The sequence below is a fragment of the Phoca vitulina genome, unplaced genomic scaffold (assembly GCF_004348235.1).
Source record: "Phoca vitulina isolate PV1807 unplaced genomic scaffold, GSC_HSeal_1.0 scaffold90, whole genome shotgun sequence".
NCBI classification, from domain to species: Eukaryota; Metazoa; Chordata; class Mammalia; order Carnivora; family Phocidae; genus Phoca; species Phoca vitulina.
Window position 1 is genome coordinate 2,617,299 of NW_022589793.1, and position 25,093 is coordinate 2,642,391.

General features: G+C 44.7%; 1 protein-coding gene across 2 annotated transcripts in view; it reads left to right on the forward strand.

Moving 5' to 3' along the window:
- The window catches only part of PRKCB (protein kinase C beta), a 317,275-nt gene that overhangs the window by 203,932 nt on the left and 88,250 nt on the right, over positions 1-25,093 (forward strand). For both annotated transcript variants that reach the window (XM_032396231.1, XM_032396232.1), the window contains exons 6-8: positions 6,918-7,074; positions 8,309-8,443; positions 18,970-19,066. In XM_032396231.1, coding sequence (XP_032252122.1) covers positions 6,918-7,074; positions 8,309-8,443; positions 18,970-19,066 — 389 coding nt within the window. The remainder of the gene's footprint in view (positions 1-6,917; positions 7,075-8,308; positions 8,444-18,969; positions 19,067-25,093) is intronic.

Below are 25,093 nucleotides of genomic sequence, written 5' to 3' on the forward strand. Positions count from 1 at the left end.
ACTGAGAACAAAGCCCGACGTGGGGGCTCGATCTCATGACCCTGAGATCATGACCTGAACTGAAACCAAGAGTCAGACGCTTAACCAACCGTACCACCCAGGTGCCCCTCTATGATACCAAGTAATTTAAAACAGTAAATTAAAATGCATAGAAACAGTGAATGCGGGAATGCCTACTGCATAAAATATAATCAGTAGTATGGAAACAAATTTAAGGAGTGCTCCCAGATGGTGGAGGAAGGAGACCAAGAAATTAATACAATCATGAAAAAAATGGTAGATGTAGAGGACAAACAATATTTATCCAGGGGTAAATGGGTATCAGATGTTCCTGGAGAAAAGACCAGGGCAAATGGAAAAGGACCTGTATCCAAAGTAGAGCTCAAGATAAAGAATGAACTGTACAGAAAAAATATTTTAATTGTGAAAGGTAAACTCTAAGACTGAAAAGTGGCCATGAATCTCAAATAACATAGTGTCAAAATACATAAAGCAAAAGCTAGTCAAAATGAAAGGAGAAGTGTACAGAAATACCATAGCAGGAGGGTCTTAAAACATACTTTGTCAGTCTTTGACGGATAAAACAGGTAAAAAAAAAACCAACATGGATATAGATGACTTAATTTAATTAGAGTAATTCCTAATTTCCTCTATCTTAAAGCCTGTACCGTTTAATGAGACAATCACCTTTTTTCTTTGCACATAATTGGTGATATGTTAGCTTGCAAGGAAATCCTCACTAAATCCACCCCCCAATGCCCACAAATTGCTCAGCCCACATTTTCATAATAGAAGTAGAAATCCACGACACAAACATGAAACAGAAGATCATCAAGCGGATAAGAAGGAATAGGAATCTATGAGAGCCTTAAGAATGGGAGCTCCTGATGTCACTTCTGCCGAGAATGGGACAGGCAGTTGATTAGGGTCGCCCCATAGGGTGGATAGGAGGTGTGGAGGACCAAGCTGTGGTTGGAGACCAGGAGTGTGTGTACTGGCCCCAAGCCCCCACGTGTGATGCTTTTCTCCAGGAACACTCTCTATGCCATGTGTCACTGATGGTCAGAGGTACCTAGAGAGGATGCTGTTGAAAAGACAAGAGGGTGAAGATGTGGCAGTCCCTGGGCAGGTTCGGGAGAGACGTCATACTATAGCAGTGCACAAATGCACCAGAGCGAAAGAAAGAGTTGAGGGGGTCAGAGGGTTCGATGAGATCAACAAAACTGGGGTAAAGGGAGCAGGGAAGTAAGAGGATAAAGGTGATCGGTGGGGTTGGAGGAAGTGTCATTCCAAGTAAAGCTTCAGGTGCCTGGGTCGGGATGGAGAGGTGGTCCTAACAGGAAGAAGGTAGATGTGTCACGTTTGGTTTCAGATTATCGTGTCTTGGTTCCTCCTCCAGATTCATTTGTATGAAAATCACATTGGAGGGATACTCTTTTAGCCTGGAGATGTATCTGGATCGTTATATAATTTGATTTGAATTCTCCCAAAGGAGAAAGGGAATCAGCATTTGCTGAGCCTCTGCCATGTGCTTTAAATTCCCCTGTAACGCTACTGTCCTCCATAATTAGGGTCACCCTAAAATCCACCGTCCAAAGTGGAACTCTTTTGAGAGTGAAGGGATAAATGGTATAAACTGAGGCTGTCCTGGGCAAATGGGGATGAATGGTCCCCCAAGCTATTATCCACCATCCTGCTGAGTCGTCTGTGATTTTACCCGCATTTTGGAGAAGGGGGTGGGGAACCAAGGCTCAGAGAAGTCATTTAACCAAGATCACCCAATTAAGTGAGAGTCAGGGCAGAGGTAGGATTCAAACTGGGGTCTGTCTGACTCCAAAGTCTGCATGTTGCTAATTTAGTTCCCGGTCTCCTCTGTCCTAACGCTCCACCCTCGTTTCACTCGCCGTGACTTGACGGGCTCTCTTCTAGACACACTGTGACGGTCCCAGCTGGAAGTCTGTCTCAGCACAGATAATTAGAGGTGCAATAACTGTACCCCCGCCAGCAGTGGCAGGAGGCCAGCTGTCCCAGGAGCCCTTGGCCACAACGCACTAGGGGTGACCTCAATGTTGCGTGTGGGTGCCCAGAGACCCCAGGTTGGCTCGCTTTGCGGTTAGCGCCTATCTGATGAGGCCACAGGGGATGGCCAGTTAAGATGCCTATGGGAAGGGGATTCTGATGCATCCGAGGCTCACCAAAGCCACAGCATCAGAGAATCTTGGGGTTAGAGGAAGTAACAAGTGAATAGGACTCGAAGGGACACAGATCCAGGGGTAGACTTCGGAGCAAAGGGCCAAAGAAGCTTGTAACTAGAGAGGGTGTGGCCGGCAGTGGGGAGGGATTGGGGGTTAACCAAAGGCCCAGGTAAGCTGTCAGCCACCAGGGGCCCACAGGAATAGGAAGGGAGCAGGGCAGGATAGCAAAAATAGGTTGGTGGCTCTGTCATTTTCTTTTTTTTTTTAGCCTGTTGAGTCTCTCTGCCTCCATCCCTGCTGTGATCTCAGGGTAGGTGCTGAGGGTGTCCATCTGATCTCAGTGAGGTCATCCCAGGTCTGTGTGTTGTTCACCAAAGGTTCTGTGATCCAGATCATGAGTTTTTGAGCCTCATTCTGCAGACCCAATTGCTCTATGGTTTTTGGAGAACAGGATGGGGGCCCTGAAGACCAAGGGCCGTGGGTTCTTAGAGGCCGGAGATGCACAACTGAGTTGTTTTTTAAAAATTTAGTTTAAATAACACAGTTAATACAAAAATGCTTTCTCTTTGTAATAAATTCAGAATGTGACAGGTAAGGCTGAAGTCTATTTTGCCCACAACCCCAAAACCGGGTTTCTCTACCTTTTCCTCAGATATAGGCATTACATTAAGTAAATTTGGGGTATATCCTTCCAGGTTCTTTTCTATATATTTAAATTCATATATGACATTGTAGAAAATTTGTTGTTGTTGTTTTATTTTTTTAAGTTTTTTATTTTAATTCTAGTTAGTTAAAGTGTAACATTAGATTCTGGTGTACAATGTATGGAAGTGATCCAACACTTCCATGCAGCACCTGATGCTCAGCAGAAAATTTATGGTACTTTTCTCTTGAAGATTTGGAGGGCCCTGTTTTTCAAATCCATTTATTTTGACATAATCTCAAAATTACAGAAAAGTTGCATGGCTAGTACAGTGAACATCCACATCCTCTTTACCTGATTTACCAGTTGTTCATATTTTGCCCCATTTGGTTTATCATTCTCTCTCTTAAATATTTTTTTTTCCTAAAGATTTTATTTATTTATTTGAGAGAGAGAGAGAGTGAGAGAGAGAGCGCAAGAGGGGGTAGGGTTAGAGGGAGAAGCAGACTCCCTGCCGAGCAGGGAGCCCGATGTGGGACTCGATCCCGGGACTCCGGGATCATGAACTGAGCCGAAGGCAGTCGCTTAACCAACTGAGCCACCCAGGCTCCCTCTCTATTAAATATTTTTATAAATGTATATGTTTTTTTTCTGAGCCATCTGACAGTAAGTTGGAGTGTATGGTTCCCATTTGCCCTAAATACTTGAGTGTGATGGAACACTACATCAAAAACTAATGATGTAATGTATGGTGATTAACATAACATAATAAAATGAAAAAAAAAATGTAAATACTTGAGTGTGTATTTCCCAGGAATGAAAACATCCTCTTACACGGGCATGGTACAATGATCCAAATCAGGAAATGTACATTGACCCAATGCTGTGATTTATTCATAGTGGGGATCTACGTTGCCACAATCGAACCGCTGGTGTGCACATTTTTCTTAAAAAAAAAAAAAGGAAGAAACTTTGTATTGTCATCATCTCTCTTCACCTAGCCATTTTGTTCACCATGTTCGTGTAGATAGTCCATGTGATTAACATGTGCGTAGTATTTCGCGGTATGAATATGCACGGCTTAGTTACCCCTTCCCCTGTGGAGGGGCACTCAGTATTTCCTATGCTTTGTCATTGCAGACATCCTCAAACATAACTGAATATTAGTGGGCATTACTTTGAATAGCTGTTCTGGGGACACCTAGGGAGGACAAGTGAGGACTCATGATGTTGAAGGAAGTGCCTTTTAAAGGAGTTGATAAAGAGAAGCTTCTGGTTATCTCCCACAACGTGTGAGATAAAGGCTTTAGAGCAGCACAATTATTCAGATTTTTCTGATAGATAGTTGTATTTTGGGTGGTTGCGGGGCGGTGGGTCGGGGGAAAGAGTAGGAAAGTTTTTGAAGAACAATTCTTAGGAAAATAGTTAACAGTAATGCTGTCTTTTTATGGATTCAGCACTGGTAACTTAGGTAGCTTTCAGCAGCATGCAGAAGGCCTTGTTTGCTCTGAGGACCCTTTGATGGAAACAGCCAGACCTCACCCTCCACCTGCTTCATATCCAAGGCGAGCGGTGTTCTCTGGATCAGGACACTTCTCTTCCGTACATTTAGCACACTTCCACCGGGGGGGGGGAAGGTTGCTATTTCTGCTTTGTGTGAAGCATTTTGTACCATCTGGGCTGGCTGGATTTCAACAAAGATAGTAAAGAAACATTTATCAAGAAAAATCAAAGTCAGTCTCGCCAAGTGTGGTCTAGAGAGATTTGCTTCCTCAGTACATCGTGGCTGGGAAACATGTCTCTACTTTGAAAAGCTTCAGGAGGAACAGGCCTCTGGATCTTAGCCTGCAGCTACTGTCACCTGCTCATGATGTGGTGGTTTCGGGAGCTAGATCTCTTGAGATGTGAATGGCAGCAGGCCCAGAATCGACTCCGCTCCTTTCCTTTCCACGGCAATTTTTGACCTCTTCAGTGGAGGATAGATTCAAAAGGGCAAAAGGGGAAGGAAGGATCTATAAGGGCTAGGGGGGAGATGGAGTCATATCTCAGTCACGAATATTGGGTTCAGGAGAAGCAGAGGCCCAAGGAGAGGTCATTCTTAAAGCATTAATTATAAAGTTTGGCTCAAGACTCCAGCACGCACTTGTCTTGTCAAGAGCCCTCGGAAGGAGCTGTGAACTCGTAAACTTACAGTAGAAGAAAGTTCTGGTGATGGTCCCGTGGTGTCAGTTCGTAACACGGGGATTGAGGTGGGAAGGGGGTGTGGGCCTTGACAGAGAGAAGAGATGTGAGCCGTTCCCACTTGCATATGTGTTGCCAGTCAACCAGACAGACAAGTTTCTGGCACGTCAGCGCACCTCAGATCATGTTTTTATGCAGCTTACTCTGTGATAGATGTGTCATCACAAGATCCCAGCCTAGGAACTGGCACATGCTATTTTCCCTGGAAGGCTCAAGAAATGAGAGAAAGTAACAGTTGGAGATTATATTCTCTGGGGAAGATGCATGTGGATCTTAAGAAATTCTATCATCCAGAAACGCTTTATTTAATGTGTGCTGTCTGGACCTCCAGCAGTAGCATCATCACCTGGGAACGTGCTAGAAAAACAAGTGAGCAGCTCTCCCTCCAGAGTCACTGAATCAGAATCCATCTGTAGGACTGGGCCCCAGGGATATGTGCCTCACAAGCCGTGTGGGTGACTCTCATACACACTAAGGTTTGAGGAGCCCTCTGGAAAGGTTCAAGTGGGAAGGTCAGATGCATTACTCTCAAAGAAGAAGACCCAGACATCCACTTGGAAATGGTTAACTCTTCTTAATAAAAGTGGACAAATGCAATGAGAGGAGACCCTGAATATGTGTAATAATAATAATAAAATAGCAAAAATATAGCTGGCGTTTATTGACTCTTCCCTGGGAGCCAGCTTCTGTGCTAAACGTGTATATTCTGCATCCGATTATACTCTTACAACGACCCAATGAAGTATGTATCATCTCCATCTCATTGGTCAAGAAATCGAGGTCCCAAAATGTGAAGTAACTGCAAGGCAAGATGCAAAACCTGACATCTCGTAGCCTTGTATCCACTACACTGTCCCTATGCTTCCTTCCTTCTTCAAGCCAGTCTTACAGGCTCCTTTACTCAGTGTTCTTCATTGAGGGTGGAGCCTATACCTACAATGCTGCAGTATCTTTCCAGCCTTCTCTCTGGGCTGTCTGGGTCATGGTTACGGGTGCCCCGTGGATGACAGGTGCGCCCTGGTTTGGAGAGCAACTCTTTCTCTTTTAGCTTTTGCTTTTTGAATTGAGGTAAAACTCACATAAGATAAAATTACCCATTAGCCATCTTAAAGTGTACCATTCACTGGCATTTAGTATATTCACGGGGTTGTGCGACCATCACCTGTATCTAGTTCCAAGAAATGTCATCACCAGTAAAGGAAACCCCTTCCCCATTACGTGGTCACTCCCCATTCCCCCCTCCCCACCAGCTCCTGGCCACCACTGGTCTGCTTTTTCTGTCTCTGTGGATTTACCTTTTCTGGGTGTTTCATATAAATGGAATCCTACAACATGTGACCTTCTGTGTCAGAGTGCACAGATGTTCATAGCAGCACTATTCACTAGAGCCAAAAAGTGGGAGCAACCATGTCCGACAGATGAATGGATAAACAAAGTTTGGTATATCCATACGAGGGGATAATATTCAGCCATAATTGTAGTACTGACATGCGCCACAACGTGGATGAACCCTGAAAACATCACGCGTGGTGAAAGAAGCCGATCTTTCTTGTTGGCTTTGTGGAACACAAACTTAAGAGCGTGTACAGTTAATCTTGGGGGCACAGTGGGTAGAGCAGTATGAAAGTCAGAAATCCGTTTCGAACTCATACAGCAGAGGCTGCATCTTACCAGTCTATCTCGCTTTGCATGCTTCTTAGCTATTGATGTTCCTAAGTTACAATTCCTGTTAAATGAGTGGGATGCCAAGGACTCGTCCACATGTTGTCCAGCCCTCACTGGTCGATGCTTAAACGTTGCGGGGCTATTAATGCTGAAATTGCGTTTTCTCTTTTTAGTAAGAGATGCTAAAAACCTTGTACCTATGGACCCCAATGGTTTGTCAGACCCTTACGTGAAACTGAAACTGATTCCCGACCCCAAGAGTGAGAGCAAGCAGAAGACCAAAACCATCAAGTGCTCCCTCAACCCTGAGTGGAACGAGACATTCAGATTGTAAGTTAAAATTATCACTGCCCAGTGTGGGCGGTGGGGGTTGGCTTCTGGGCCACCTGAGATCAGAGAGTGCCCCTCCCGGCTTCCATTTCATTTCCTCCCTCCCTCTCTCCCTCCCTCCCTCTCCTTCCCTTCCTCCCTTTCTCCTTCCTCCCTCCCCTTCCTCCCCTTCCATCTGCATTTTTGCATTGCAAGCCAAGTAAAAATTGGAACTTATTTTTTTTAATAGAGTTGAGAATGTCTGTGGTGTGGGGAGTGGGTGGGATAGAAAGTAGTGTGATGTGTTGCTAGGTGAAGGCAAGTTGTGGGAGAAGCTCTGGTCTCAGTGAACAGTGGGACATAACCCATAGGGTGTGGTGATAACCCCTCTAGGGCTGAGTCTGTGGATATGGATATGCTGGGTCTGCAGCCTGTTGAGAGTTCTCTGCCACCTTCCATGGAGGATCTTCCCGGGCCAGTGCTCCAAGAACCTGGGCTCACTTTTTGATGCATCTGGGCCCACAAGGGGTTAGTGACATCAGCCAATATTTAAGGAGCATATCCCAGTTATAAAAAGCACTCTGTTGAATGATCTCAGTTCATTGGCCATTTCATCCCCGTTTAACCAATGGGGCTTATAGAGGTTAAAGAATGTGGCCAGAGTCCCCCAGCAAATATGGGGTCGAGGAGGATTCAGCTTCTGACACTCTGACTCTGGAGGCTACGGGCCAAAGGCATGATTCCTTGTGGGAGCCCCATCCCCCGTTTCCTCTCTCAGGGCAAAAGTGGGGGTGCACCTCAGCCTCAATCAAGGACATGCCTCAGAACAGACAGTTTCCCCCGACCAGCACTAACAAGACTGCTTCCTCCACAGATGTCCTCAGCCTCATGCTAACTCCTGTGTGTGCAACCAGTCATGCAATTATATAATTGATATCCATATTTCTTATAGCGACTGTGTCAATAGGGTTTCCCGAACATCACGAACCCTATTAAGACTTAAAGCAGCAGAAGCAGCTAGAACTGCTTCTGATGGAGCTGGCCCAGGTCCTCCACCCAGCTGAGCCACAGGCTGTGGAACTTGAGAAGCTCTCCCTCCCTGGGGAGCTTGCCTGGGAGGGAAATGGAATATGTTGCTTGCAACAGCTTGTAATCTTTAAAAATGCCTACCTTCAGGCCTTGTCCTCTTAAACATTTTATCTGCTTGAGAAATCACTGTAACCTCCGCTGACTTCTCTCTTTTTGCTCTTGGTAGCCAACTGAAAGAATCGGACAAAGACAGAAGACTGTCTGTAGAGATTTGGGATTGGGATCTGACCAGCAGGAATGACTTCATGGGATCTTTGTCTTTTGGGATTTCCGAACTGCAGAAAGCTGGTGTTGATGGCTGGTAAGCAGGATTTTGCTTTGAAAGCTACCATATAGCTTGGTCCGTCGATTATGGGAAGAAGGATGTTTTCCTTTTTGTCCTAAAAGTGAAATACTAAAGCAGAGTCACAGAGTGATGGCTGGTAGATCAGATCTGCCTCATGGAAATGTTTTATTTGGTCCTTGTACTTAAAAAGAAAAAATCAGTTGCTAGTATTTTCAAAATCGGGACATTTTCCATAAAAATCTGGACTTCTGGGGGTGCCTGGGTGGCTCAGTTGGTTAAGCATCCAACCTTTTTTTTAAAGATTTTATTTATTTATTTGAGAGAGAGAGAGAGCATGAGCAGGGGGGAGGGGCAGAGGGAGAGGGAGAAGCAGACTCCCCGCTGAGCAGGGAGCCTGATGTGGGGCTTGATCCCAGGACCCTGGGATCATGACCTGAGCCTAAGACAGATGCTTAACTGACTGAGCTACCCAGGCGTCCCAAATGTCCTACTTTTGATCTCAGCTCATGTCTTGATCTCAGTGTTATAAGTTCAAGCCCTGCATTGGGCTCCATGCTGGGCATGGAGCCTACTTAAAAAAAAAAAAATCTGGACTTCTGGTTTGCAAAGCCAGAAATATCTGGATGCACTGGGCCTAGAAGGCAAGAATTGAGAGCAGGTGAGAAGTTAGTTAATGCCTCCTTCAGACAGGACACGAATTTTCTGTTTGCCATAGTCTCCACCATCCCCTATTGCTTTATATCCATCTAACTTTACACAGTTACATGTCTTGACTGGCCCCATGGGCACTAAAGTGGCTCTCACAATATACCCTAAAGATAGACACAATCCGCTGTCAGATTCTGGCTCCGTAAGAAGATGCTCCTTCATTGGGACTGCTTACCAAGCCTGGCCACGGAGGTGCTGGGAGGTTACGGCAGTGGGCAGCTGCAGTGTCTCCTTTGTTCTGCAGTTTTTGCTTCGTTCCCTTCTCATGGCAAAAAATCCTTGCTCAGTATTCCCAGCGAAGAGACTGGGTGAGCCGCCTTAGCATTTGTTGGTTTCACCGTCATCTGAGTAAAAGGAGTCAGAATACAAAGTCCAGCCTGGCACCGTAGCTTTGAGTAAAGCGGGGATTACTGGCTGCCCTTATCTCTTTGAGAGAAATTGTCTCCTTTCTGAATCGTCTCACTGGGGGCTTTTCCAGTTACAAGTGAAAGAAAATAAAAATCAGACCAGTTTAGCAAGAAAGAGAATGTGTCACCTGGACCACATATCCTTTCCATTGCTCACCGTACAATCTCCTTGTCTCTCCTCCCTTTTCATCATAGACTTTGTTGTTGTTGTTTTTTAAAGATTTATTTATCTGAGAGAGAGAGAATGCGATCTGGGAGGGCAGGGGGAGCGCAGAGGGAAAGAGAGAATCTCAAGCAGACTCCCCGCTGAGCGCAGAGCCCGACGCAGGGCTCCATCTCACCACCCTGAGATGAGACCAAGAGTCAGACATTCAACCGCCTGAGCCACCCAAGTGCCCCTGTATTTATCACAGACTTTTATTCAAATAGATTTTGAGTCTCTCTCTAGTCCATTCTGGTCACTAGAGATCCATCAGGTATAAGACAGACATGCCCTCATGGCGCTTAGCTTCTGGAGTGAGAAGAAATGACACCAATGACTAATCAATGACAACATGATGACATATGTGAAGGAGGATGAAAGCCAAGTGGCTACAAAAAAAACAATAGTACTAAGGTGTGTTGAAGTACAGATCACAAACAGTTAACAACAGAATTCTCAAAAAAATAGGGAAGGAGCATTTGTCACAGTTTTCCTTAGCTCACGAATGGGGAGACCAGGAACATCAATGGCTGATTCCGAAGGTTTGAGAAGCTGAGACTGGTATACCAGGAAACATAGGGATGCTGAAGTCACTTTGCTAAGTTAGAGGTAAAGCCGGCTGCCAAACAGGGCAATGAAATCACAACCTTGGAGGCGATCTGTCTACCGGACTGGAAGAACTTCTTTTTTTCTTCTTCTTTTTAAAAGATTTTATTTTATTTATTTATTTTTTTTTTTAAAGATTTTTATTTATTCATTTGCGAGAGAGACGGAGAGAGAACAAGCAGAGGGAGAGGCAGAGGGAGAGGGAGAAGCAGGCTCCCTGCTGAGCAAGGAGCCCGATGCGGGACTCGATCCCAGGACCCTGGGATCATGACCTGAGCCGAAGGCAGACGCTTAACCATCTGAGCCACCCAGGCGCCCCTAAAAGATTTTATTTTTAAGCAACCTCTACACCCAACGTGGGGCTCGAACTCACAACCCAGAGATCAAGAGTTGCATGCTTACCCGACTAAAGCCAGCCAGGCGCCCCAGACTGGAAGAACTTCTAAGTTAGCGTTTGTCTTTGCAGAGCTGGGAGGCCATCTGGGCCCTACTGTCTTGTGGATTATAAGTAACAGTTCTAAGTAATAGACTAATAAGTAGTAGCGGGGAAGGAGATGACTATTTAGAAAATGTTCTTGCGTGACAGTAAGAGGTCACGCTGCCATCTTTTTGCCATTTTCCTGTTTCACATAGGTGCGGCAATTCTCCACAAAATACTAGCAAACCAAATCCAACAATACATTAAAAAAGAAAGTCATTCACTGCGATCAAGTGAGATTTGTCCTGGGGATGCAAGGGTGGTTCAATCAGCATGATACATCACATCAACAAAAGAAAGGATAAAAAAAACATACAATCATCTCAATAGATGCAAAAAAAAAAAAAGGCATTTGACAAAGTACGACATCCATTCATGATAAAAACTTGGGTAATTTTTCTTAATGTATGGATGATCTGACTTTGCATGCTGCTGTTAGCTCTAGTGACAGATTGCATGTTCCTTCCTCTTTAAGTCAAGCGTAAGGACGTTAAAGAGAAAGAATGTGTGATCTCCCAGGGGGTCTAAGTGAGACAGGAGAGAGAGAACATAATGATAATTACCAGAGCAATAGCTACCACTTATTGACTCTTAACCGGATGCCAGGCTCTGGGCTGATCACTTTCCAAGTGTCCTGGAGTCACACATTGATACCCACGAATAGCCTCTTTCTTTTCTGTGATGCACCCAGACTTTCTTAGGCAGTTTCGTGACCTCCTGGCGGTGATAAGGGGACCCTCCTGCATGTGGTATGCCTTCTGGGCTTGACTGCTGCACAGTAGCCGATCCTGCCTGGTTCCTGAACCCGTGCCCAATGAGGCTGGACGGGTTCCCCTACCCACCCCCGCCAGCTTTGGAGCCTCATTTCTGGCTTCCTGTTGGAGTCCCAGGTCCTGGCCTGTTGCCTCTCGTTGTGAGGTCCCTCCACATAGTGTCCTCTTTTTCCCACTCCGCAGGCTACCTGTGTGAGCCCTTATTTCTCAGCCTCCTGCATGCGGGCCAGGAGTGCTGTCTGAGTGATCCCTATATCCCTGGCCTGCTGCAGCTGCAATGTGTGGCCCTCCATGTAGGTCTCTGCCCAGGGCAGAGAAGGCTGGGCAATGCCCCTCTGCTTTTGCTCACTTCTCATGGTTCTATAGGCCCAAACGGTCAGGACTCTCTCCCACTGGTACCACCTCTTTCTGGTCTGGTGCCGGTCCCATCTGCTCCCTGGAAAGAGCAGAGTGCAGGGAGGACAAAAGGACTGAGTCCAAATTATCCCCACACGTACACGTCATCATCCTTCAATTCTCCCACCAGTTCTGGGCGGAGCGTCGTTCCTGGGATCAGAGTAGTCAAGCAATGTGTGAAAGGACACACAGCTCGTACGTGACGGTGCTTGAGTTTGGGTCCAGGTCTTTGGGATGCCAGGGCCTAAGCACATGCACATCCCATTTTGCCTCCTGGTACAGGGGTTTGGCAGAGGCCTAGAAGGTAGATGGGTCGTTTTGACCGTGGCTCTCCTAAGTGGATGGATGCTTTGTGACTTCAGGTGAATCACTTCACCTCTCTGTACTCCAGCCTTCTCAGCCATTACAATTCCATTAGTCAGGGCTAATTGCAGCATCCCTCATCCCTCCTCCTAGGAGAGTTGTGAAATTGATGGAATTATAGGAGGGAACTTTTGCTAAATAAAAGCCCTCTTCAGATTTTGCAGATTAAAGTCCTCTTTTGCAGATAAAAGCCCTCTTTGGATTTTGCAGCTAAAAGTCGCCCCTAAATGATTCAGGGCTAAGACATCTGTGATGCTGTCTTGACTGTAAATGGATCAAATTCTAGAAATTTGGATTCTTGTCCCTGTGGGGTCTTGGGTGAGTTCCATGCCATCTCCGAGACTCAGTTTCCCCATCTGGTAGGGCATGAGCTCTCCCAGCTATTCTGTTGTACTGTAATTGAAGACCATGCAGCAGAAAGGCAAAAGGCTGCTGTCTGAGTTCCCAGACGTGATGTGCCAGCCTCAGGCCCCTCATCTGCCACTTTGCCACCAGCCCCGCATCTGTTGTCAGATCCACTCCTTTGTTTCTAATTTTATTTGTTTTTGCTGTCTCCTTTCCTTCCCCTTGTTTTCCAGGGGTTCATCTGTTCTCCTGTGGTTTATTTTTCTGCAAAGAATGAGCTCTGGGATTTACGTATCAATTCTGTTTCAGTCTTCTTCTTTTCTGTGGGTTTGTTGGGTGGTTGCCTGTGAATTTCAGTCGAACACTTTGCTAATTTATTTTTCCTCTCTTAACGGACTCTGCTCTTCAAGAATAAAGAATAGGCATTGGGGGGAATAAAGATTTCCTCCGAGCTGTGATATGTCGCACTCCAGCTTTTGTTGCTTGCTCAAGGTCTGCAATTGTGGTTTTTGTTTTTGTTTTTCTGTTTTTTGTTTTAAAGAGTTTATTTATTTATTTGTCAGAGAGAGAGAGCACAAGCTGGGGGAGCAGCAGGCAGAGGGAGAAGCAGACTCCCCGTGGAGCAGGGAGCCTGATGCGGAACTCGATCCCAGGACCCTGGGATCATGACCTGAGCCGAAGGCAGATGCTTAACCGAGTGAGCCACCCAGGCGTCCCATGCAATTGTGTTTTTAATTTCCTTTCAAGCGTGCTTTTATTTGGGCATTTTGGAAATCACTGGTGTTAGCTTTTTGTTTCATTTTTCATTATTAATGTCAAATGACAGTGTTAGTACTTTATGGTCAGAGAATATGTCCTGTACACTTTTTTTTTTTTTTTTTTCCAATTTAGCTTAGTTCAGTGTTACTAAATATTCTGTGGACACTTAGTAAAAAGATTACCTTTACTACTTGTAGGTCATGCATTTCAGTGTTGATTAATTCCATCTTAATATAATATCCAGATCTCTTATGCTGTCCTATTTTTTTTTTTTATTTGTTTCATCTGACCAAAATGCACAGTGCTCATTAAGATTCTCCCAGTAACATTTTTTGGAACATTTTCTTTCATTTCTGATGTTTTTTTGCTTTATATGTGTGTGGCATCATTATTGACTATATAGCTCTTCAAGACCTATTTTCAAAAATGACTGATATCAACACAAAATTATGTTGCAGTTAATACTCTTTGCCCATGATTTTGCCTTTTTGCTGGCATTTCTTCAGTGAATATACATAGCAAGTACCTATATACTAAATCTTTGGGTTCATGGAGGTTTCTTTTTATTTGGAGAATAATACATAAAATTAAAAAAAAAACAAACATGAGTAGTAAAAAATAGCATGTTTGAAGCTGATAAATGCTATAGAGAGGGGAGCCTGGGTGGCTCAGTCAGTTAAGTGTCCAACTCTTGATCTCAGTTCAGGTCTTGATCTCAGGGTCATGAGTTCAAGCCCCTCATTGGGCTCTACACTGGGCATGGAGCCTACTTAAAAAAAAATTTAAAAATAAATGTTATAGAGAAAAGTAAACAAGAAACAGGGATAGGGAATGCTGGGGGTGGGAGGAGGGTGATACTCCAATTTATTTAATATAATTCTCAGGAAAGGACTCACTGAAAAGGTGACACATGGCAGAGACCTGAAGGGAGGTGAGGGAGTGAACTTGTGGAAATCTAGGGAGAGATTGTCCCAGATGGCAAGAACAGCAAATGCAAAGGCCCTGAGGCAGGAGTACGCCTAGTAGGTTTGAGGGTCAGCGAAGTGACCTGTGTGGCTGGAGCTGGATCTCCAAAGGGGTATCAGTGGGGAGCAAGGACTGGCAGGATGAGGGGGCCTCGGCAGATCCCACAGGGGCCTTTTAGGAACTTCATCTTCTGCCCAGAGTAAGTTGAGGAGCCAATAGATGAGGACATCTGATTGACCTTTCAACATGTCTCCTTTGGTTGCAGAGTGGTAAATACTTCTTGCCTAGTGGATCCTGCCCATTTTCTTATGTTTAATCTCAGTCCTTTGATTTGGTATAACACGTGGCATGTTATTGGATTGAAAAACAAAAAACAAAAAACCAGACCTGAATCCAAAAGTCTTTCTTCTTTTCCCTAAGGAAATGTTTTAATGTTTATGGTCATAATTGCCACATTTCCATCATGATGTTTCAGATTCTGAGGGGTTTTTTTCCTTTCCTATTTCATTCTTTTCTTTGTATTCTTGCGAACAGACAACTATTGTATAATTGTTAACTTAAATTTATGTTTCTTTAAGCTTTCTTTTGTTATTACTAATAATGTCATTTGGGTCTTATTACAAATCCCACCCCTCCCCCCAAAAAACTAAGGCTTTGGAATCAGACTTCCTGGGTTAGAGTCTCTGCTCCTCCATTTCCTAGCTGTGTACCCCTGGGGAAGTTACTTTTCCTCTCTGACTCCTTTTCTCATTTGGAGATAATGGCAGTAATTATGTCCTAGGATTGTTATGATACTAAAGTAGTTAATATAAGTGAAGCGCCCAGTGTCTGGTGAATAGTAAGCACTCAGTAAGTGGTAATGATTATTATTAATTGAATAATTATTAGAAAAATGTAAATAAGAAAGCAAAATACTATCCAGAATCCCATTGTCCAGGGATAATCACTATTGACATTATTAAGAGGTTTTTTCTGTGTGTATTACGTATGTGTGCATGTGTGTGTGTCTGTGCTCACGTGTGTGTATATGAAACAAAAAATGAAATTTTACCGTACATACTGTGTAGCAGCCCTCATTTTTCATCTAACAATGCATTATGAACACATTTCCTTATAATTCAGTAATCTTGGGCAAAATCATTTTCCTGTGGCCTGTTCTATAGATCTGCCTCAACTTACAGAATCATATTCTTATTATAAGATGTGTAATGCTTACCTAGATAAATAATTCTACAGTAAACATACTTGCAGCAAAACTTCTGTGCATAGCTCTAATGATTTCCTAAGAAATTCCTAATCCTGGAATCCATGGCTTTGAGAACATATGTACTATTAAAATGTTGCCAAACTGTTCTGCAGTTTTTTTCAATTTACATTCTCACCAGTGCTGCGTGATACTTTTCATTTCACCCACACTTGTCAACATCTGGTATTGTAAATTTCAGATACAATACAAAGATTATACATATTTTGTTACTAAGTATACATATTTACATAATTTCATTATCATACATATTTTGCTACTAATTATGTTGAATATTTTCATTTGTATATTGCCATTTGTTTGTATTTATAAATGACTATGTCCTGATTTTGCCTGTCATTTTCTTATTGAATTGTAAGAACTTTTTACATACGATGGATCATAATATGTCTTTCCTGATATACATGTTGCTATATTCCCTCCTTTCATGTTGTATATTAATTTTGGTAATATGCATTTTTCTTAATGGTATACAAAACATTCAGTTCAACTCTAATCAATATAATAAATATCAGGTTCAACTGCCAGAAAAATTTCTCAGGGTTGTCTTCCAATTCCCTAATTGTTATCTGAATTATCCATCTTAGTGTTCATTGTCTCCAGTGGATTTTTAAATTTAGTAATTACATTTTCCTTCTGAAAGTAGCCTTTCCTAATCTCAGATTGTTCCCTTTTCAAAGATGCATTAGCTTCTTGAATCTCATTAAAAGTATGAACTAGATATTTTTTAGAATTTTCTCTCTTTTGGCAATAGTACTATTTCATGGGAGGTACTTATCTGATTTCTAATTGTTTCTCTTTATTTGACTGAGTTTTTCATACATCCTGTTATTCTTCTGTATCTGCGCATCCTTATAGGCAGATGAGCACAGGAATGATGAGTGTCCCAGTTGTAATTTTTCAAAATCAGACGAAGGGAGAGTCTTTTGTATTTTTTGGAATTTTTCTTTGTCAGAACAGGGATCCTGTTCCCTAGAGCCATTTTGGAAAGATCCACAGCTGGAAACAGCTACACAACAAACAGTCAGCCCTACTGCCCTATAGGGGGACATTTTCCCCATGTCAAAGTTGAAAGGGGTCCCTGCTTCTCTTTTCTAACAGACACAAGTCTATTCAGGGCAATAGGGACAGCATACGGGCTCCAGCAGACATAGCGAGGGCACCGTGACATGTCCCATCCTCCCTGAATATGGATCAGAATGTGTGGCTGTCATCTAGTCCCTGGTGGTCTGGCCCAGGGTTGTTAGTGGGATTCTGTCAGGAGTCCCATTGACTGGTCACCGCTGGTCAGTCCCCCTTGATCTGTAGTTTCCAAAGTGGCTTAGACCATACATAGTTTAGATGGCACATGGTTGGGGCATTGGTAATACTGAACGGTACCCTGGCCAAGCTGTTCTTTGGCCAGTGCTCCTTCGAACCTTCAGATTACCACGGAGAGAAAGTCTCAGCCGGTGTTGCTGTACCCATAACGTTCTTCAACTCACGCCACTGGCTGAGCTCCCATTTTAACAAGGAGGGGCAGACATTAGTCTCAGAGCCTTTGGTAAGCAACGCCGTCAACTTGGACTTGGGTCACTTTGATTTGTGTACGTTTATTTTTTTACAGTTACTTTCTACTTGTAACCTGTCGGCTTCCTTTTAAAAGTGAGTATGCTATCTAAAAAGGAGACAATATAATGAAAACCATGAAGTGGATCATAATATCCAGATTTAGCAAAATCCACAAAGGCAAATAATGTTTGCCAACCACTGCTCCGTGTTCTCTTACTATTATTTAATTTGTGGGAGCTCCTAGACTTTGCTGCTGTGCGGATAGCACCCTACTTGATTGCCAACAAAAATACAGATGTTCTCTTATTTTTGTATTTCTTTTGGAAATTGGGAAGAGGACAATTGACTATTTTTTAAAAGATTTATTTATTTGAGAGACAGAGAGAGTGTGTGAGAGAGTGGGGGAGGGGCAGAGGGAGAAGCAGACTCCCTGTTGAGCAGGGAACCTGACATGGGGCTTGATCCCAAGACCCTGAGATCATGACCTGAGCCCAAGGCAGATGCTTAACTGACTGAGCCACCCAATGAGCCCTGAGGACAATTGAATATTAAATGTGGAGACAGACGTAGGGGTGCGAAAAATCACCTCTGCTTTGAATCACCTCTCCTCCTATTTTTAGGAGCTGCTTGAGGAAGTTTTGTGAATGGAGGAAAAAATTATTATGAAAATTGTGAATTTGGGTTAGGAAGTCTTTCTTTGGGAGTGAGGAGCTCCAGGATGTTTTTTCCCTCTAGCGACTCGGATATCTTTGGGATGTCCTTTTCCTTCCTCTCTCTCATGTTACCCTTTGAGTAGATGGAAGCATCTTTGTGGTCAAAAACATACTGAAAGCCATCTTGTTTATTAGGATAATGTCAATATCCATAATGATGATGATGATTTCTTTTATCATTTGCTAAATGCCAGGCACTGTGCTTATCATTTTGCATGAGTCACCATGTCTCAGCTCCACAGTAATCCTATGAAAAAGACTTTTTTTTTTTTTTTAAGTAATCTCTATGCCCAACATGGGGCTTGAACTAACAACCCTGGGATTAAGAGTTGCATGCTCTGACTGCGCCAGACAGGTGCCCCTGAAAAAAACTCTTGTTCCAATTTATGATGAGAAAAATTGCGGTTGAGAGCCTAGCTAATTTATCCAGTGACCCAAGGAGGCATGGGCAGAGGTGAGATTTGGATCCAGGCAGAGTTTGACTCCGGAGCTGGGGAATTAACCAACGAAGGGATGCCATTTCTCAAGGGGTTAATACAGGGCACTTTGGGAAGGCGTCTGCAGAGAAAACAGCATCATGGAGACAAGGTCATAGTCATCCAAATGCTGCTGAGAGCCAGGATGCTGTGATCCATTGACCATGGGAGGTCTTCCTAGCATTCTTTCAGAATAAGAAAGCACTTAGCAGACAAAAAGTAGTAAAAACATACAGAATGACTGAGTGAGAGAACTAAGAAAAGTGTGTATGTGTGGGGATGAGAGACAGAGCAGAGCCAGAACACTGCATAAACACAGATTATTAATTTTTTTCTGAAAACTGTGGAATAATTACAAAAATACATAGCATACCTGGCTGCAAACACGTATGCGCACACCTCCCCCAAAAGAAAAAACCCTCAACACATTTTTTTAAGGTAAAGCTGTCTATAGTCTTCCTTTCCTTATCCTAACTGACAAAATAATATCAAGTCAGGTCATGGAATTTGTTCTGTCTCCCTGTCTCCCTTTAGGTTTAAGTTGCTGAGCCAGGAGGAAGGCGAGTACTTCAATGTGCCTGTGCCGCCGGAAGGAAGTGAAGGCAATGAAGAGCTACGGCAGAAATTTGAGGTGAGCTGTCTTTCTTTCTCCGTCAATGGGAAATGGTTGAGTTTGCCTCATATACTGTGGCTCTGGTTATGAAAGGCCTTCTACCAAGGCCTTTCATGACTCTGTGCCTTTGCAATGTTATTCTGAGTCCCAGAAAACTCCTATGCATCCTGCAAAACCCCAACCAAGCATACCCTGCTTTGTGAAGTCATTCCTTCCTCCTTGTCCTCATTTAGATTTAGACTTTTACTCGAAAGTGCTCCTTCACTTCTCAGGTCATTTTTTTAAAAGATTTTATTTATTTATTTTAGAGATAGAAAGGGGGGAGGGGGGAGCAGAGGGAGAGGGACAAGCAAACTCCATGCCGAGCATGGAGCCTGATGGAAGGCCCGATCCCACGACCCTGAGATCATGACCCAAACTGAAATCAAGACCCGGACGCTTAACCGACTGAGCCACCCAGGTGTGCCCCTTCTCAGGTCATTTTGATGGTAGCTTGGACTGGGATGGTAGTAATGGTGAATGAAAGAAGTGGAGAGAGGAGTGCTCTATTTTGGAGGCTGAGTCAACCAGACTTGCTGAGAGATAGAATCTGGATTTGGATCTATTGGTGGGATGGTGCTGTACTGTTAACAAATGGAATAGTTTGTGCTGGTGACTTCATGAAATACCCATGGGTATATCTTCTGAAGAAGAGTCCTTGGCCCTGACCTTGGGCTACAGTCTGGCTCTGCTTCTACCCCAGCTAAGCCCTTTCCCTTCTGGGGGGCCAATAGACCCCATTTTCAGCTGTGTGAGAGTTGCAGACGCATCCCGGTTTTACAAAGAAAATGTTTTGGGGAAAATGAGTTTGAGTTCTTTCATTACATGTGTATTGAGTGATTTTAAAGTAGTTTCATAAGGGAAAACACATTATTTTGTTTGTACAAACTCAATATACTGAGTCTGATGGGAAATCATCAGTTCTAGATAAACAGTGATGGCCTGCTAACTCTGAAAAAATTGTATAAAATAGCTAAAATGAAATAGATTATTATCATTGTTATTCAGCAAATAATCATGCAGGCAAATAAAAAAAACTCATGACCAGGTAAAGTTCTATAAAAGAGAGGTCCATGTTGACTCTGAGAACATATATAAGAGCGGGGGACAGGAGGACAGGGAAGGTGTCATTGAGGCGGCAATGGTGCAAGTTAACGGAGTAGAGAGGGGAAAAGAAAATTCCATTCAGAGAGGACAGCATGTGCAAAGGCCCTGTGGCAGGGACTTCTTTAGCAACTATGTGAAACTTAAAGAAGGCCAGTGTGGGTAGAGGAGAGAGAGCAAAGGGTAAGTTCAAGGTAAGGCTGTCATCACAGTAGTAGAAGGGCTGTGCTGGCCTTGGCAAGGATTTTGGCTTTTATCCCAAGATCCATGTTAGTTTCCCCCTCAACTTGACAGAAATAGCACTTGAGTTTTGACCCTTGTGTGTCCTCCACAAAAGCCAGTGGTGATGGGTCTGACCCAGGGGGCTAACCCTTCCTGGAAACAAGTGGGATGAACACATTGGCCTTGAGCTTATCAGCCATTTCTCCAGCGAACTTGATAAGGGAAGGTTATTCCCATAGAGCTGGCTCAAGCCCCGATGAGCTGGTAAAAGGACATCCCACGCAGTGGAGCCAAGAACTGGACACTCTTGATTAGTCCTTCCAGAGAACACCTTCCATCTCTTTCCCTCAACTTTTTGATGAAGCTGTGCCCATTTGCTGCTGTTAAAAATGCACCGCCGTGGGTAAAAAAAAAAAAAAAAAAACCAAGGCCACTCTTTTCTCGTATAAAATGGCGTCTCAGTTTGCAAAATGATTTCTTCCATCCTAGGGCAGCCGGGGTGACATTTCAGGACACCAAGGAGAACAGTTCCTATGTGAACATAGCGTTTGTTGGGTCCAGTTATTGGCGTGGAGTAAAGGACTGTTTTATCTGCACGCGACAAAATGCAGCCGTTTATTTCTAGCGAGAGCCCGCAAACGCTTGTTTATGCCTGAATTATAATTGCTCCGTACCGTAGTTGTTGATTAAAAAAAAATGTTTCCAACAGACCGAAAATTGTTCTCAGACGCACAGAGAAATTTCAGGTGACCTTGAACGTGAGAAATGTAATCCCTGTGCAATAACCAATTAGCACCCAGAATGACTCAGAAATTACTTTCAAGCCTCTTAATGTGGAGAAATTCTGAGTGACGGTAAAATCGAGCTGCTGGCCTTGGGGTAATAGAATTTCACGGCAGGGTGAGCTTGGTACGGTGGCTGTCCGTGGTGTATTTCAGAATGTTCCAGTTGGCTCGGTCTGGTGGGGGGGGGGGGGGGGCTTTTGCCTGACCACGGGCTTGTCTCTGGGTCAGTGAAGGGAAAACTCCATTTTGGATGGTTCAGAGTGAGTTTTCAGACGGTCTTAGAATTTTCTTACATCATACAATGCTTCCTCTGGGCCATTTATTATTTTAAGTGCTCCAGAAATATTAGCGTATTTAACCCTTGCAGTACCCCCTTGCAGGTAGATACTATTAGCATCCCTGTTTTTCTTTTATGGATGAGGAAACGGAGTCCCAGCAAGGTTAAGCAACTTTTTACCAGCCCAGAGCTAGCTGCTCATTATCCTGGGTTGAGTTTCCCCAGCAACAGACCATAAGGATTCAAGTGCAAGTAGTTTCTTTGGGAGGTGATCCCAGGAAGCGTCATTGCCGAGAGGGGAAGAGGAGGTGTGTATCATGAAGCAGGTTAGCACCGTGGGCAGCTGGGGTTTAAGCACTCCGGAGAACTCTGGGAGTTGGATGTGTGCCTGGGGGGCGCCAATTGGGGGGCACGAAACTGCAGTATCATCCACCAGCTCAACTTCTGTTGCTGGCTGGTGGCTGCTTTTGGGGGAGTTCCCTGGCCAGCACTTGTGGGCTCGGCTTGCTCCTGAAGCCAGAATGTGAGCCTACAGATGGAGCTGCAGGTGTGAGCGGGAAGGAGCCCCAGGTGTAGAGAGGAGAGCACCAGGGGGTCTTGGCAAGACACCTGGTCTCATCTGTGCAAGTGAAGCCCTATTCCATTCAGGTGGTTCAAGCTCCAGGCTGCCCAGATTTGAATCCGGCTCTGCCACTTTCCTGCTGGGTGACTGTAGGCAAGTTACTTTCTCTCTCTGAGCCTTTGATTCCCCATCTGTAAAATGGGGGAAGTACATCGCTTCTTAGCTTCTAAGGTTATGTGAGGATCGAATGAGATAATGCATTCAGGGCAGCGTCTGGCGCGTCATAGCATTCAAATGTCAGGCCATGGTTGTCATTACCAGCTTCCCCCTTGGAATAAATAGAGCTCGGACCATATTCCTTCTGGGCTTTGGAAGAGCCGGTTGGGGATTGGGAGGGATCTGTGGGGGCTCCAAGCCTCCTGAGGTCTCACCTCTGCTGCTGGGTACTGGGGTACCTGGAGGAGCCCCTCTTAATTGCAGAGGAGTCTGTAGTTGAAGCCAGGGCCGTCACTAATCATCTGAAATGTAGCCCCGGAGACTGGGTCCCGAGGCACCTCTGCCCCCCTGCAGTGCAGTCTGGAAAGAGGCAGGGCTCCTTGCTCAGAAGTGTAGTCTATTTGCTTTCTCTTTGAGCACTGACTTCTAGGGCTCCAAATTGCAGACATAAAAAGGCAACCATTAGTGTATTCCTGTTTCTGAAGACATATCCAACCCAGCCCGATGGAGGATCATTTTAATTTGGGACTCAATTTTAAAATGTTTGCTCTTTGATGGAGTACCTGCTAGGCCTGAGGGTCCTGGGGATCAGGAGGCTTTCAGAGGGACACAGGATGGGCTCCTTGTCCTTCAAAGGTTCACTGTGTCGGGGTCACAAACCCAAATGTTTTCAGGAGCCAGGCAGATAACAAGAAGGGGAAAAAGCTTGGTGTCAGACAGTAGGGTGTGGTGGGGACTGCGGTAAACTTGGGAAGTCCAAGATCAAAGCCCCAGCCTGGTCATGTTCTGGTGGGAGCCCCCTTCCGGGTTCCTAGATGGCTCTTTTCTCACTGTGTCCTCACTTGGTGGAGGGGCTGAGGGACCTCTCTGGGGCCTCTCTTATGAGGGCACTGATCCCACCCATGGGGGCTCCACCCTCATGACCTAATCCCCTCCTACAGGTCCCATCTCCTAATGCCATCCCTTGTGGGGTAGGATTTTAGCATGTAAATTTTGGAGGGGAAGACACAAACATTATCACCTACATGGGGAGACACAAACACTATGGCTTCGAAGGGGGTCCAGACATCATAGGTCTATAGCCTATACCTATGGAAAAAAAGAAGCAAATTCAGAGGGGAGAAGTTTGCTCACAGGACAGAGGGATGAAGCTGGTGGCTACTTGCTGCTCCTTGAAGGACAGAAAAAAAAATTTCCACGAAGCAAGGCCAAATGGAGAAATTGGGAAGTTGAAGCCCCTTACTCATGCTTCACCAGCAGGCTGTACTGGGACCTGGGGTGTCCCCCTGAGGGCCAGGATGAGGGCTGGGGACCAGGGGACGGTCAGGATTTGGATCCTCACAGGTTGGACAGTGCAGTGTGTGGATCAGGTGGGTCCTGAGTCAGGATTCAAAGAAGGTGGGAGATGTGGTCCTAAGGCAGGGAAGACGGTAGGGCGGGGAGAAAGGCGGGAATGTGTTTGACAGCCTGGGCAAAAACTTGGGGGCTGGAACGTAAGGATTTGGGATGATGGAAAGATATGGCCCAAAAAAGGCAGTACAACTTCTGTCTTCGGCGCTTTGCTTCTTTATGATCTCCCTGAGGTGCTCATGTTGCTCACGTTTTAACCACCGGCTCTATGTCTGTGACCCCCCCCCCACACCTCTGTCTCCAGCTCAGATACCATTTCTCAGTCTCAAACCCACAGAGGCCATTGCTTTCTGGGTATGGATACTTGGCTTTCCCAGAGACACTCAAATCTCGACATATCTTACTATGAAACAACTTGACGATGTGTGTTCACAGCAGCTTTGTTAATAGCCCCAAAGTGGAAAGGACACAAATGCCCATAAAGAGGAGAATGGATAAACGTAAACAATGAACAGCAAGACAAAGGGGCAAACTACTGACTCATGCAACAGCACGGGTGCATTTCAAGAACAGGATGATGAGCAAAAGCAACCAGATGCAAAAGACTACTTCTTCCATAAAGGGAAGCCTGTCAGACTTTCACAAATCTTCACCAAATATATGGGTTTCCCACACCCAGAAATTCTCCAGTCCTCTGTGGACACCAACTGGGTGTCCTGCAATTGAATTCACAGATGACACCTGGAGTTAGAACAGACCCCACAGGTTAAGGCCTCGGTCCCAACGAGGCTGCCCTCACTTGAGACTCCAGTCACAAATGGTGGGTTCCCAGGTCACCCACACTTCTGTCTGACTTGCTACCAATCAGGGGTTCCTACTATACCTCCTCCTCAGTTTTGATAATTTGCTAGAACAGCCCACAGAACTCAGGGACACACTTATTTCTAAGAACTGGCTTATTGTATAAAAGGGATATGATAAAGGATACAGATGAACAGCCAGACAAGGAGATACATAGGGTAAGGTCTGAAAGGAGTGTGGGAGCTTCCATCCCCCACAGGGTTGGGATTCACCATTCCGGAAGCTCTCCAAACTCTGTAGTTTAGCGATTTTTATGGAGGTTTCATCACAGAGGCATGATTGATTATTAACTCAGATCTCCAGCCCTGGGATGGGGCTGAAAGTAATAAGCTTCTAATCGTGGTTTGGTCTGTCGGGTGACCATCCCCCATCTAGGAGCCCACCAAGAGTTTCCTCATTAGAATAAAAGATACTCCTATCAGGAAATTACAGGAGTTTTAGGAGCTTTGCATCAGGAGCCAAGAGCAGAGACCAAATATGTATTCCTTATTATGTCACACTCTGTGATTCCATTTAATGAAGTTCAAGAACAAACAAAACTGACCTATGGGAATAGAAATCAGAACAGAGATGGTGTTCGTAGGAGGCAGGATTGGCTGGGAAGGGGCACAGAGAACTATCTGAGGGTG